This window comes from Athene noctua, chromosome 6, assembly GCF_965140245.1.
Source record: "Athene noctua chromosome 6, bAthNoc1.hap1.1, whole genome shotgun sequence".
In the NCBI taxonomy this organism is placed as follows: Eukaryota; Metazoa; Chordata; class Aves; order Strigiformes; family Strigidae; genus Athene; species Athene noctua.
This window is the reverse complement of record NC_134042.1, coordinates 8,415,777-8,430,232: the sequence shown is the minus strand read 5'-3', so window position 1 is coordinate 8,430,232 and position 14,456 is coordinate 8,415,777. Positions and strand designations below refer to the sequence as shown.

At 40.9% G+C, this 14,456-nt stretch overlaps 1 protein-coding gene across 1 annotated transcript; it reads right to left on the bottom strand.

Moving 5' to 3' along the window:
• Positions 1-754: 754 nt before the first annotated feature.
• On the bottom strand, positions 755-11,656 carry LOC141961850 (astacin-like metalloendopeptidase). Its single transcript, XM_074909187.1, has 13 exons — positions 11,588-11,656; positions 11,346-11,370; positions 9,065-9,081; positions 8,311-8,335; positions 7,289-7,360; positions 6,139-6,273; positions 5,401-5,518; positions 4,431-4,609; positions 4,223-4,307; positions 3,728-3,855; positions 2,596-2,711; positions 1,926-2,151; positions 755-940 (listed from the first exon to the last, which is right to left on the bottom strand). The coding sequence occupies exons 1-13, from the start codon at positions 11,654-11,656 to the stop codon at positions 906-908; spliced, it is 1,230 nt and encodes a 409-aa protein (XP_074765288.1). The 3' UTR covers positions 755-905.
• Between the last annotated feature and the right edge of the window lie 2,800 nt (positions 11,657-14,456).

Sequence of the window (14,456 nt, the reverse complement as noted above, 5' to 3'; positions counted from 1 at the left end):
ACAGAGTAAACCCAAGAAAAGTATTTGCTTTTTCAAGACCTAAACATACAGGTATTAAATATCCAGGTTAGTCATACGTTTAACTACCTGTCTATGCCACAAGAGTAAAATAACAGATCTGTTACAGTCTTGTCTTGGTCAAGAGGATGTAATTTTAGAAGTGTGATTGCAGGCAAAGTCTATGAAATGAACTCTCCAGGAGCTACTCTTAGAGCTCCCTGTCCTCATGAGATCAGAAGAGGAGAGTTTAGCTTCTTGCCTGACAAAAAATGTCTTCCCTAAAGTACTGAAGATGTACATGAACTCTAGCAGCATTACCTCGTCCTCCTCTTGTCCTGTGATATAGTACGTCTTTACTGGCAACAGTTTTGTCTTGTCCATCTTTCTTGCAATTTAAGGTTCTAACAGGATCAATAAGGGAGATGTCAGTTTTGGAAACTTAAATGTTAGGCTGGGAAAAGAGTTTGTATCTAAGACCTTTTCATGCTCGACTGTGAAGATCATAAAATTAATTTCTAAAATTTGGAGCTGCTCTCTTCAGCCAACTAACTAAACCTATGATGATGTCAGTGGTATACTTAAGAGACACCCTTGTGACTGAATAAAGGGAGCTAGGAAGTAAGACCACGTGTATGGCTGGAAGGGACTACTGGAAAACAGAAATCGATTTTTTTTTTTTTTAATGAAGATTTTTATTCAGTTGTTAAATAGAAAGAGGTAATAACTTAACTGTGCAGACAAAAGGAGGAGCACACCAGATGTATAGAGGTCATACATTGATATGGCTTGGGGAATAAACTTCGATTCTTAATAGAATTAAATTTCATACTGATCCAGGCCAGGATAGGAGCAAAGTAGAAAACACATAATTTCAATATTCAAAGAATAGGTTCTTCTTCATTAAGTCAGTTGTGGATGCTACGTTTTCTTTGAGTCCTCACTGTAAGTGAAATGAGAGAATATTTAGCTTTCAGAGCTCTCTGCACAAACTGTAGTATCTCTGTGTAAGAGTTAAATCACATTTTATCTGACAACTAGGATTCTTTAATAGTTCTTTACACATCAAAGTGGCATGGGGAGTTTTCTTATTTTTCTTTCCTTCCGTAGCTATAATGGACAGAAACAGATACTACATAGAGACAACGCAAAATTGCTGTTTTGGTTTGAGTATACATATGAGTTACTGCATTTCAGTGGATTTACACAAACTATGTGCTTGTTCTTATCCCATGGCAAATACATGGTCATATGACATAGATGAGGTTTCTTTCATCCTAAGGCAAGCTGTGCTGCCGTACATTTGCTGTAGGCTACAGATATGCACACAGGCATTTCTTTATTCCAGCTGGTACATGCTAACTTGGAAGCCTGTGGTAACTTAATTGTGTAGTTGTGGCCTTAGTTCTTAATTAAATGGGACTGAAGAAAATGCGTTTAGGTTGATCCACTCCAGGGATCCTGACCATGGAATTGTTGCTTCTCTTCTTGCCATGGGGCTGGGTGACCTGGTTCACCATAGATCTGTCTCGCCCTCTGAACTGTGTGATTAAAAATTGCATCTTTTCCAGAAATATATTTAAGTACCGCATTATGATTTATTCTCTTTCTACTGAGCTAGTAACACCAGCAGCAACATTAAATTGATGTTACCCTTACTAGCATGTGCTTTGGAATGGAAGGAATATCTGAGAGACAGGGCAAACAGTGGATCACCTGGCTAACACCACTTGTCCTGAGCACAGCCTCATTTGCCTGAATGAATAAATGGTGTCAGTGCAGGACTGATCCATTATATCAAAAGCAAGGTAGGAGGTGCTGGCATTTGTAGAGAGCAGTTCCTCAAACAATGTTTTTCATCTGAGAAGAGGAAGGTTAATTAGACACAGATTGTTTTTCTTTGCCAATCTCCTTGTTCTCAGACCTACCAGAAGTAAAGGTGGCTTGGAAACCAGAAGCTGTATCAGCACCATCTGTGACAAACTCCACGAGCATAAAATTACTAGAAGAAACTACATCATTGGGTATCTTTGATCCACAGGTCTTGTCCATTAGAACTGCAGAAGACTTGACTGATCCATCATAAATTTTAACATAATCACCCTGACAGCCTCTGGTTCTCTGCAGCTCAAAGGCTTGAAAGTGCAGGGAAATCTGGAAGGGAAGAGAAAACCAGCCTTTAGCATACATGCTTGTGACTTCTTTCATGAAGCGTCATTTAAGACAGACAGAGTCTAAGCTGTAGCCAAGCCTGAACTGGAACTGCTTACCCAGCCTTGCCTCTCATCCCCTGACGGTGCAGGCTTCAGATCTAAAGGGCCTGTGACTGAGTGCTCCCATGATCAGATTGCTTTGTCTTGAGTTTGCAAACCTGAAGCCCAACTTATGGAGGTTTTTCAAAATTGTAACTCTGCAGTATGGAGGTTTTTCAAATTTGCAACTCACTCTGCAGTTGCCTTTGCCCATACCTGGCTTAAGGACATGAAGAAGTAGAGACTGGTCTGAAATCTCTCTCATGGAAGAGATTGTATCTGGCAACTGTTATGCAGACAGAGCGCAAAATGCCACATTCCAAGACCACTGTTAACCTGTGATTACCTTTCTGGATCGGGTTCGGATGAGCCAGACACAGTTGGTGTTATCTGAATAATTTCTTGGGTGGTTGGCAGATCTCAGTGACCCAGATGGTGTATCAAGAACAGTGCTGCAGCAACCTGAGAAAGAAATAACATTTGCTTCAGCACCAGGCTTGAAAAAGCTTCCACTCATTTACAATTACAATCTCTTCAGAATGGACTGATCTTGATTTTCTGATCTGCCAGCATTCATTTCAGAGCACTAGTACATCTTGATTAAAATGAAGAATCATGTTGTCCTAATTTTCACATAATACATAAGTATCGTCGGCATCAAAATAGAAAGTAAACTAGTGCTTGGAAAAAGCATTAGCCTTTACTGATTAGCTCCATAGTTTAGCAAGGGATCTCTTTCTGCACCTCTATAAAGAGTGTGAGAGGTTTCAATTCACTGCAATTGGTGACATTGTTTTCCATTGAGACTGGGAAGCCAAGTGATGTTAGAAGAGTCAAGCACAAATATGTCTCTGCAATACTTAAATTCTAAGCTTAGGGGGAGGACTTGGGCTTTACTCTGTGCAAGGGGTAATACTTCATTCATTAGGTTCTATTGCCCTTTGAATACATTTCTCTAGTCATATGGGAGAATTTCTTCTATCAGAGGTTAAAATTAAAGTGTTAAAAATACATACGACAGCTTAGACATTTGAAAACTGGACAAGACATCATGAAACTGTTCCAGTTCAGAGGAGCCTACAGCTGTTTTGGCTCAAATCTTAAATACAAACTGCAGTGAGGAACAGAGATGTTTGGCTCTTTGTGGGATTTGTAGCTGTCTTCTGAGCTGTAAGAAACCATATTACTCCAGTGAAACACACAAACGTGGTATGCAGTTAGGCCAGTTGCACAGCAGCCACTTATGCCAATAATGTATGTGTTTGATTTAATTTGGAAGTAGAAAGCATTTTCTTACTATCACAATGTGCCTCCAGCTTCACCTTTGCATTCTTTCCCAGAGTAACCTTAATGGGTACCATGAATTTAGGAGAATAGTCTCACAGTCTTTGATGAGAAACTGCTCCCTCTGCAGTGTGCCCAAACATCTCTGTGAAGGATCTGAGTAGAAGATGAAGGGATGGCTTTGAAACACTTACTGCAATTGTAAAGTTTGTTGATTTTGGCCACATCCAAGTTGCTCAGTCCCTGCCTCTGTCCAATTTGTACCGATTCATCAGGAATTGGTACAATAGTTGCTTTCCCAGTGGTATTAGTGAATGTGTAGCTGCAAAAAACCATGAAAAATTATGTTCTTCAAGTACAATTACTTCTTTCAAGATTTAATGACATGCCTTGGAGGAAGAACAAGAATTGTACACATGTTGTTATGACTAACAATGCTGTTCAAGCCAATCAAGGCTTGATTAAGATGTTGAGAAGTAAGAAAAGTCAATCTCAAGATGTGAATGGCTCCTTAATGGAAAGCTAAAGGATAATTAACTAATCTTAGGAGTGTCTTGTCTGAACTGACTCACAGTGTTTTTCTCAAAAGGGGAAATGGGGAAACTGGTATTTAGGAAAGAATTGTTATCAAAACTAGTTTTAATGTAAGACTTGAGTTCCAACAAAAGCAATGGCATGCTGCTACTTACGGGCCATAGTGCATTACTGAGGCATAATCATATGGAAGACCCAGGTTATTGGAGTTTTCAAATTTCCTGAAGTCTTGTCTGTCAGCTGTAATATATGATATTGTACTTAGAGTATGCTTCCTGTCTACTCCCTTCAGGGAAGAAGGAAGAACTGGGAAGAGTAGGGGGTATCTACACCTTCTACACTGAGGAGTTCAAAGGTACTTACATGGACTGATGTACTCCCACATGATCTTTACATGTTTATCCCTGTCACTTCGAGAATGTTCATGCAAAAATCCCAGAGCATGGTCCAGTTCATGTTGAATTATTCCTTTCCACATGCAGCCTCCTTTCATCACAGAGACAGTCTGTCCACCTCCTACTTTCCCATAGTGGGACCAGCAGCTGAGAGAGGCATTGAACACCAACAGAAAACTTACAGGATTTTTATTGCCAGGCAGGCAAAGGGACAGTACAGAGAACCTTGCTTCACAAACATCTTGTGGGGGTGGAAGAATTCCTTCCTGTCCACTGTGATAGTCAGAGTCTACAGAAGGGCAAAACTGACCACGGCATAGAAAACAACAAACAGTAGGATCATAGCTAAAGCTTCCCAGAAATCCATTAGCACAGAGGCTCCTGCTCTGACTTTCTGTACACAGTGAATTTAATCCCCTAGAAATTACTTTTTTTTTTTTTTTTTTTTTTTTTTCCCAGAACACTGAACACTGTATCAGAGCTGGAGCTAAGATGAATAGCACTTTCAAGCTAATGGGTGTTGAACAGTTCTCTCATACGCTCTAATTCTGACCTTGACAGACAACTGTGTGATCCAGAGAACTGTTTATTTCATAAATTGAAATTGGTTTTGCCTGTGTACCTAAGACCTACAGTAATCTGTTATATGTTGTGCTCAGGTGTGCATTATACCGCACAGAAAACATGAGCTGAGATATTCTTTCCACCTTAAGGGTGCTGTCACATAATCTGCATCACTTCAGTGTCTTCGGTGAGTCCCTGATGCAAACTGAGTCCTTGCGCTAGCAAGGTACCCAGGGAGGATACCATGGCAATGTGAGAAAACATAGTTTCTTCTCTAAATCCATTCCTCCTTCTACTCTAAGGTAACACAAAATAAGTATAGTGAAGAGTTGAAAAAAAATGTAGAAATAACGTGTTAACATCATTCAACTCACCCATCGGCAGATTTAATGCTGAGGTAGTCACGTTCTGTCTGGCGCTTTACAAAATTAATACAAGTCAGTGTTTCAAATTCTGCCATGGCTTCATGAATCCCCTTTATGTGGCTCTCCTCTGGAGAAGAAAAGGTTAATTTTGGGGGTCATACAAGGACAATAGCAGGTGCTGTTAAAATCTCACATGTGCTCAAAAACAGACCAAATGAGGGACAGAAACATTATCCTAGGCTCGCTCTTGCTTTTTACTCAGTGATGAATTTCATTTAAGGTATTAATAGCCTGGCACAAGATCCTCTTTATCCAGATATTTGTACAAATGGATTCAGGCAGGAGCCTTTTTTCCTCAGCTACTTGTTTTAAATGATAGTGGTGACTGGAGACAGCTATGGAAAGGTATTTTGCTAATGAAAAGTTGGCCATTGAAACCACACTGCAGTAGGCATGAATGTTATAAAGGCAGGTATTCTGACAGATATTAGAGGGAATGATCATTCTTGTCTCCAAGAGACCAGACCCAAAACATTATGGATGCAAACTTCTCAAGGAAATTTAATCTCTTTTCTTTTTCCTGTTCAGGTCTTTGTAGTTTACAATTCATCTGTGCTTGCACAGCACAAGTAAATCATTAGGATTTATTTAAACAACTCTTTCTGTGGCCACTAAAAGTAGGGTTTTGCCTGAAGCTTATTGGATAAAATCAATTTTTTTAAAAAAATTATGAAAATCTGCACCCACCATAAGCAGGATCCAAGACATAGGGAATACGAACAATCCCATCGCTTGACTGGGGCCAAATGCACTGACGACAGTTGATGACACTGCGACTCCTTTGTGGAACTATGTCACCTTCTTGCAAGTACTTAGAGCTGTCTGTGGTGAGAGAGAAAGGGTGGAAGTATCTGAGCCATAAATTGATGGATGCTTGCTAAGCACACTTGGAGAAGTGTCACTCTCTACTCAACTTTTCTATTTTTTCCTAAGCATCTGCTCCTGACTAGCATGATAAATGGACTATTGGGCTGGAGGGACATTTTATCTTCTTCCCTACCTTTGCTGCTGTGTCTTAGCTAAGAGGAGAGATGGGAAGCTCCAACTCTGTAGGATGGGGTTGAGGCAAGACAAGGAATGACCGAAAGGGATTGCAATAGTGCATGGGATGCCGTAGTTTGGTACTATTTTGTCATCCATCATCTGACCCTGAATGAATGGCATCAAATATCTGCCCAGGAAGAGTTCTGGGAAAAGGCAGGAGGTGCCAATAAGGTAACACAAAAAGGAAAGCAAACCAAAAAAAGAAGTCAGTGTTGTCTAGAGAAAACTGTAGAAATGTTTGTTGTCCATTTCTACAGACAGCAGAAAAGCTTCTTGAATGACTGCTGAGGGGGAAAATGTGAGAACTACAAGTCGACAGAACAGGGAATTTTTGGAAGAATCAAGGGACAGGAAGTCTGGAGCAGGGAGCATGGAACTGACCATAGCTTATCTAGGAGTCTGTACTACAAAGATATACGATGACTGACTGCAAGCAATGCTCGCGGTCACAAAAATGCAGTTAAATAATAAAGCATCCAAATATCCAAGTTATCTTTTTTATGTCCAAAGAATGACAAAGATGCCGAAAGCTAAAGATTCTTCAAGCTGCCTGGATAGTTCAGTTGCCTTCACACCTGGTATCATCTTCAGTATTGACACTATAGATTTCAGACGCCATGAGGCTTCAGCAGACCACACAGTAGTCCCAGCAGCCTGTCTCTGGGCATCTCCTACATGATGGTGTGTAAGATGGGAAACACACCTGCACAGACTGTGGTAAGATATTGTGCCTCCCACATCACACCCAGAAAGCAACAGAGATTGATTATAAGCAGGGCTTTGGTGGCATTACCTTTGTTAACTTTCAGAATTCTGTTAAAAATAACGTCGTCCTCAGAGTAAGTCTCTGTAGGTGATGGAGATTCTGTGCAGAAATACAAAAGCATCATTTTCTCATTCCCAGGGAAAATATGAATACTGATTTTTAATCTGATGAGTTTCCAGGAACTCATTTAGATCCTCATTACAGCGATGCCTATAAAACTTGCAGAGCCTATTTAGGGACTGGCATGGTGTTCAGTCATGTAGATACTTGCTTAGTGACAATCTTGTAAACCTCCCAGCTGTGGTTATTTTGGCATTAATCCAGTCCCAAAAGCCATTGTCTTTCAGTCTTTCCGTCTCATCCTTTTTTTTTTTTTTTTTTTTATCTATCCCTAGACATTGCATTTTAAGGCTTGCACCTTTGGTTCTTATAAGTGTATTGTCCTGCTCGAGTGGCCAGCTGGCTGCACGGCTCCCTTTGTGCACTCTCACAGCACAGTTTTCCTTTATGCATGCACAGTTCACACTCAACCCCCCAACATAAGACACCTGGAGCAAAAAAGGATGGAGAGCAGTCCTGCTGCTTGCTGCCAGACATGCTGACCTCTTGAAAAACCTTTGAAACCAATGAAAAGGGAACTGCATTCCTTTTCCATGGGTCAGACAGATGTCCCCAACTACTAGTACTCCTAGGCTTTACAAGTTGAATCAGTCAACTCTGAGTATTATGCAGTAAGCCTTGGTATCAATAAAAAGTGCAAGCACGTGGCCTCTGTGCTTTCTGTAACTTTGGAAGTGACTTAAGTCAGGACATTATCTAAGAAGAGCTATTTTTAACAAAAGTAGCAGCTGAGGTTTTTATCAAGGCCAAGCAAACGGCCAAAACCAAGAGACTCTGCTATACATGAAATATTATGATGAGTGCATTCATTTAAAATGTCTTCCTCAAGATTAATTTGTGTTCAGCATGTGTTATTTTCTGGAGTAACTGGGTAGCAAACAATCAGTATATCCTATCAAATATTTACATTTAGATGGAATGATACATACCGTATATATCCTCCTGTGTAGTAACCTGCAAGAATGATGTATTAATATTATCTCATGCTTTATATTATAACATAAATATTGAATAATACAACATGTAAAGGATCAAAAGTGTCCAGGCTACCACTGAAAATATCTTTCACCAGTGCAGCCTTGAGCTTTTATATACTGTGCCATGTGTAAAGTAGTACCATGGTGTAGTAGCTATTCTTCTTTGATATCTTGGCAAAGCTGGATATCATAAAGGGAACTGGCATAGGAGAACTGATAAATGCAATCTGAAGGGTGCAGTAAGTTTCAGATCTTCCAGCTTTATTTATGTCCCCACTAGTAGGATTGCAAGGTTGATGAAATTGCCAATGAAGTCATACCAGTATCACCTCCCAACACAGCAGTGAAAAGGCCGTGGTACATACTGGTTCTAGGGAACTGTGGGGCTGGTACCCAGCTGTGGGGGTCATGTCTGTAGCAAAACAGATTGCGATAGTTCCCTTGCCTTGTATAAATAAAAAGCAAGTTTGAGTTTTCTCTATGACCCCAGAGAATGCAAAAGTTTCCTCGGATATGGGATATATCTGGGCATTGTGAAGCAATAAATGGAATAGGGATGGAAACTGTTCACTCCGTTACACTGTTGATCTGAGAAGGTTTTCCTTCCGCACAGATGGAGATACAGTTGAAGAACATGAGTCTTGACCTCACTTTTCACAATGCTGAACCTCAAAGTGATCAAAAGAGCTGGTTTAGCTGTTCTTACCTCAGTAGGCTCTGTTGCTGCAAAAAGCAAGGAAGAAAAAGACAAGAAAAAGGGGCAAATTAGATTCTGAATGGAGCTGCACAGTGTTCAGTAGCACAGGCCTCCTCAGCCATGGGAATGCCTTTGGCAGGTCCCTTGGCATGGAGGAGAACAGGGTGCACTAACCAATGCATAGGCACAGAAATTAAATTAATGTTTAGAAAAACAGCTATGAAAATTCCTAGTAGATTGTGCTGAGGGACAGAATCCTGGTCATTTACCATCTAAGAACCAGCAAAGCATTTTATCAGCTTCAGTGTGGAAAACGACAAAGGAAACTAGAGACAGAAATATGCTTTGTCCCTAGATTTCACTGCAACAGGTGCAGGCTAACCAGCTCAACAATCCTCTCTGGTTTCACAGTGTCAAAGAGTAAGGTTATAAAAAGGGATGAAGGCTATAATTTAGAATGGGGCAAATAATCTTAGCTTTGGTATGTACCTGACAGCAGTTGGAAGCATTCTGAGTCCTAAGGTGTCTTTCTAGTGTGAAGTCTTTTGATTTCTACCGAAAATCAGTTTCCAGATAGAAACATGGAAGTGAAAATCTGATCTGATATACAAATTTCTAAGCAGAAACTTCATTTTTATAATATCATAAAAGTTTAGAAATTGCCTCCAGAGGTCATCCGGTTTGTCTACTTTCCCTAAGGCAGAAACAGTTTTATCTGTGTTATTCCTGACCACTGTTTTGTTTGACCTGTTCTTAAGTATGATGGATATGCCACAAGCCTTTCTGGGGATCTTTTCCAGTTTGCCAACAGTTGCACACTTCCTTGTCAAAATATAAAAACTTTTTTTTTTTTTTTCTCATCCAACACTGACACAGAGAACACTTCTGCAAATAGTTCTTATTTCTAAGCCTGTCCATGTTTCTTATCTTTTTGACCATCCTTTTTCAATAGAAGATGTGTCCAGCTCCATCGCACCTTGCAGCACTTTTCCCTTTTCACAGTGTTTATTGCCCAAATGTCCTCCTATTTGTACTCTATCTAGAACCTGAAACAGAATTGCTTTTATTGAGCCAAAAAGGCTTCAGTCTGGCTTTCCATACTGTTACTTTGGTTACGTGGCAATGGAAATTCACTGTAATGATGATGCTTTATTATAGAAAAATTCAGTCAGTTCCCACCAGCTGCATCGGAGAGATCCATGGCATCTAAAAAAAATTCTTCAGGGATGCAAGTTTTTGAGATGAGTTGACATGATTCAGAATTCATGCACCCAAGAGGCGCTAGATTCATTGACTAGTCAAAGCCAGTGGAAATTAAGCTCCAGATTACTAGGCACATAAAGCCTGCAATCCCTTTTTAAAACCCAAATGAGATATCACAGAAGGTACCTGCCACGTCCTTGATCAAATGAACATCTGGTATGATACAGCTCTTAAAACGATACAGTTCATGTTTTCCCTGCACTGTAAATACTGAAAGTTGTCTCAAAAGGCACAAAAAGCAGTAACAATGGTAAATTAAAAGTAATTGTATGCGTTTGACCCAGTAACCCTGCAACTTTGAGTCCCAGCATCTGACTACTTTGAACTCAAGCAAGCATGTCCCTTGGCCATACTTTGCAGTAATTTAACAATAATTTGCTTCCATGCCATAAATGGCAGCTCAGAAGAAGAAACGGTCAGTTTTCATTAACTTGCTCTAACTATGTCAAGCTAATTTTTCCAAGGCCTCTTCCTCTCACAACACCCCTGACCTGGAAGTTTCTTCTGTAGTTGAAGTCTAACTACGGATTTATTTGCGTTGACTGTCTCTGTATATCTGCAATTACCTCCTTCTATTTGTGAGTTGACAAAAGCTGTTCAGCTAAGCCTGTGCTACCTGTTTTCTATCCCAGCACAAAACAAAGCTTTCTCTGATGCCTGACTCCCCTTTCTCTTACTGCTGCACCAAGGTAGGCAAGGAGGCAAATGAGTAGCAGTCTTTTTGTAACAGTTAACATAATGGAAAAGTATCAGAATGTCTTATTAAAATTTTATTTTCAAGCCTGAGAAAGCACATCTAAATTAACCTTACACACCCTACCCCAAAAGTATACGTAGAGAACATCTCCGTGAAAACACATCTGCACTTGGCCCAATAACAGCTTAGGTGACATGGCCTTATTCAAAAGGCCGGAGAGTCAGTGCTTTCACATGCTCTAAAGCCGCGTCACTCACGCACCAGCAAAGTGTGTGATACACAGTCAAGAATTAACAGATGACTTTAAAGTACAGTATAAATCCTACTTACTTGTTGTGCTGTTTTCATAGTTCTCCTGCAAAACAAACAGGTAAAAGGCATTATTCTTCCACAGCTCATAAATGCAGCAACAACAGCATCAAAATCAGGCCAAAGGGAGGAACTAAATTATTAATTATATTACTCATGTTTTTTTCTTTCAATAAATTTATCAAAATGGGTCTCCACAGCTTCACTCCAGGAAGAACAGGTCAATTAGAAGACAAAACACGGTTTCATGGAACTGCTCTCACCTGAATAGGGAAGGCCAGGGTAGCATGCAGCAAAAATGCAGTGAAGACTAGGAACCTCTTCAGATCCATTCTCCAGTCCTGACAGACCACCAGTTCGTGTCCTTATCTCTGCCTGGACAGCCGCTAGATATACCAGCAGAGCCTGCTCTGCCAGGGCTGAAAAACCCGCACCAGCCAATGGGGATCCCAGCAGGGAGCAAACCTCTTTTGCAGCCTCAACAGCCAGTTTCGCCTCTGGGCATCTTCCGGTGCTGTTGCTGTGCTATTGCTGTCACTGTGATCTATAGCATCCCTTGTCTTCATGCTGTCATTCATGCCGCTCTCTAGAGCTGGAGCAGCCTCATGCTTGGACTGCCATGCTTCCTCTGTTTCTTGGAGGATTTTCCCTGAAGTGTTCAGTTTGACTGACACCACCTAGGAAGCCCTTTTTCCTGGCTAACTTTCCAGAGCACTATATTGTTGGGATTTCAGATGCTCTGTGACTTTTTCTTCATGCCACAGAAAACACAGAAGGCCACGACAGTATTGTGTTGCTTTGGAATCTACAACACATCACAACTCAGTGAGGTCATGTCTGTGTTTTCCTCGAGAAGATATCCATCTTCTCAGCTTATCATTCTATAAGTAGACTTTTTTGTTTCTTCCTCCGTGTTTCCTGATGTTTCATAACATTGGGAACATTTTCTGTGTTCCGTAATTTCTGGCAGTCTGGCAGTTGTAGGTGTCCTCATGAGCTTTGTGACCAGAAGTCAGAGAAGGGTAAAAAGATAAAAAGACAGCAGCAGCATAAGTAGCTCTTATTCATTTTGAGAATGATGAACAGACCTGCTGCTTGCTGCAGTGCACTTATCCAGAAGTGGATGTAGGAAGCAGTGAGCAGACCTAGCAAGAAATGCTTGTAGGAGGTAAACCAACAACCACTGAGCCTCCTGGCACAGCAACCTTTTGTCACAAGCTGTTCTCTCAGCAAAGCTCTGCTTGGTGAACCATTGGCTGAAGGTGCTGAAAGAATCGTCTGGTCTTTGACAAACGCTTCTTTTGTGTCAGAGTACATTTTCCATGCATGGAGAAGGAAACTATATTACAGGATATACAGATTCTGTCTCTGTACCATGACAGTGCTCAGGCACCCTCAGAATAAGTTTGAAACCCGCTCACACTGTTATTCCTTCTTTCTGTATTGAATAAGATGCTCTAGAAGTTATCCATGTTAATGAATGAATCAAGGAGCAGCAAAGGGTTTTCTACCTATTTGTCTCCAAGTCATACCTAGTCAAGGCTAGGAGTTGCATGGAAATGTTAATCTGAATTGCATTGGTAGGGATTACTCTTCATTTTAGTGGAGGAAAGTTCACAGTCACACACTGCTGACTGTTTAGGAGAACTGGCAAAGTCCAGGGATGAACTTTCATTACCCCCACAGGGAGGCAGCAAAGGGGAATACTACTTCTCCCTTTCTGTCCCTGCACTCTGGCTGAAGGGCATACCTAGGCACCAGGTAGTAAAAAGCAGGGTAGCACATCGTCCTTGTGACCATGAAAGAACAAAGATCAAGCAGGCATTGTCAACATGCTAATCCTGATCATACAGGCAGTTCGTGTGTCCTCTCGGTGCAGAAGTGTGTGCACTAAGCAATGCTAAGTGCCTTTCTTCACATTCGTGTTTCATAGGGATGAAAACCCCTGTGCTGAAGTTGTGCAGTCCTAGAGTGGTTCTCCAGGTTTCTCACTCAATATAAGGGCAAAACAAATGTCCTTGATGCCAGATGACTTGGTATGCCAAAACCATTCCAAAAAGACACTGCAGAATGCGGCTTGCATATGATCTACTTTCATTAGAGTTTAGGGGATAAAAAGGAAAGGTCAGATGGCTCTCAGGGAAAACCAATCCAGGAGCAAAAGTAAGGATCAGAGACAGTGAGGGAATAAAACAAAGTTAAAAAGCAAGTTGGAAATTTTGTTAACCTTAGCATCTTTATAGCATGTCATTGGGAAAATACTACACCCCCCTGAGTGACTGATTAACTGCTTTTGCTCAGAAAAGAGTAAGGGAACTGGGCTGTCAAAAAGGATGCTGCACATTTTATTCTGGATGCACTAATATAGTGACATATTAAGCAGTTCATCAGACGGATTGCCGCATGCCACCTTTTCCGTGTGCTAACACTAGTGATGACCGGGGAGTCTGCTGTTACGGTGAAGAATGTGGCTGTAAATGCTACAGCTGGCAAAGTATGCAGAACAGAGCGAGGGTGAATGCTGACAATCATGCCTGGTGCCTGTCCTGAAGATCCTATCAGCTTTGGTTTCTGCCTGATATCTGGATTCAATATTTGATTGTTTTCCTAAGTGGGATATTCGTGGAGGAGGAACTGTCATCAGTCCTGTTTTCACTAACCAAAAAATTACCTAATGTTTTGAGATGTTGCAAAAATAGGACATAGTTTTACCAGATGCAGTAAAGCTGGTACCTCTAGCAGAAAAAAGTGTCACCTGAACTGTCTTGAACCTATAGAAACCAATCAAGGGCTTAGCAAAGAGAAGCTGTCTTTGCATGTCTAGAAGAAAAGCATGCGGGAAATTTTGTCAGTCTCGAGTTCTCCTGTCTGCATATCCCAGTTTCTGGTGGACAGTAGGGACCACAGAATTTTTGCAGATGTCAACAATGATTGGCAGGTGTCCAAAATGTCAAGAATTACTTGGACAGTGTCATAGTCTGCAAGAAGTCTGTCAGCAAAAAGAGCACTTCTCCTGAAAGACCACTACAAAACCTGGAGTTACGCCTGAGGACACACGGTGATTTGCAGAGACCTATATGCATAACCAGGGAAAGCCTTTACAGACATACCAATGAAAAAATGTATTTTCTC

Excerpts from the sequence above, each read along its gene's own strand:
- LOC141961850 (XM_074909187.1), bottom strand. The coding sequence starts at position 11,656 with ATGGATCTGAAGAGGTTCCTAGTCTTCACTGCATTTTTGCTGCATGCT. Across the intron at positions 6,274-7,288 it reads AATTCTGAAAGTTAACAAAG|ACAGCTCTAAGTACTTGCAA; the intron begins GTAATGCCACCA and ends CTCTCACCACAG. Across the intron at positions 3,856-4,222 it reads TCAGTAATGCACTATGGCCC|CTACACATTCACTAATACCA; the intron begins GTAAGTAGCAGC and ends GGTTTTTTGCAG.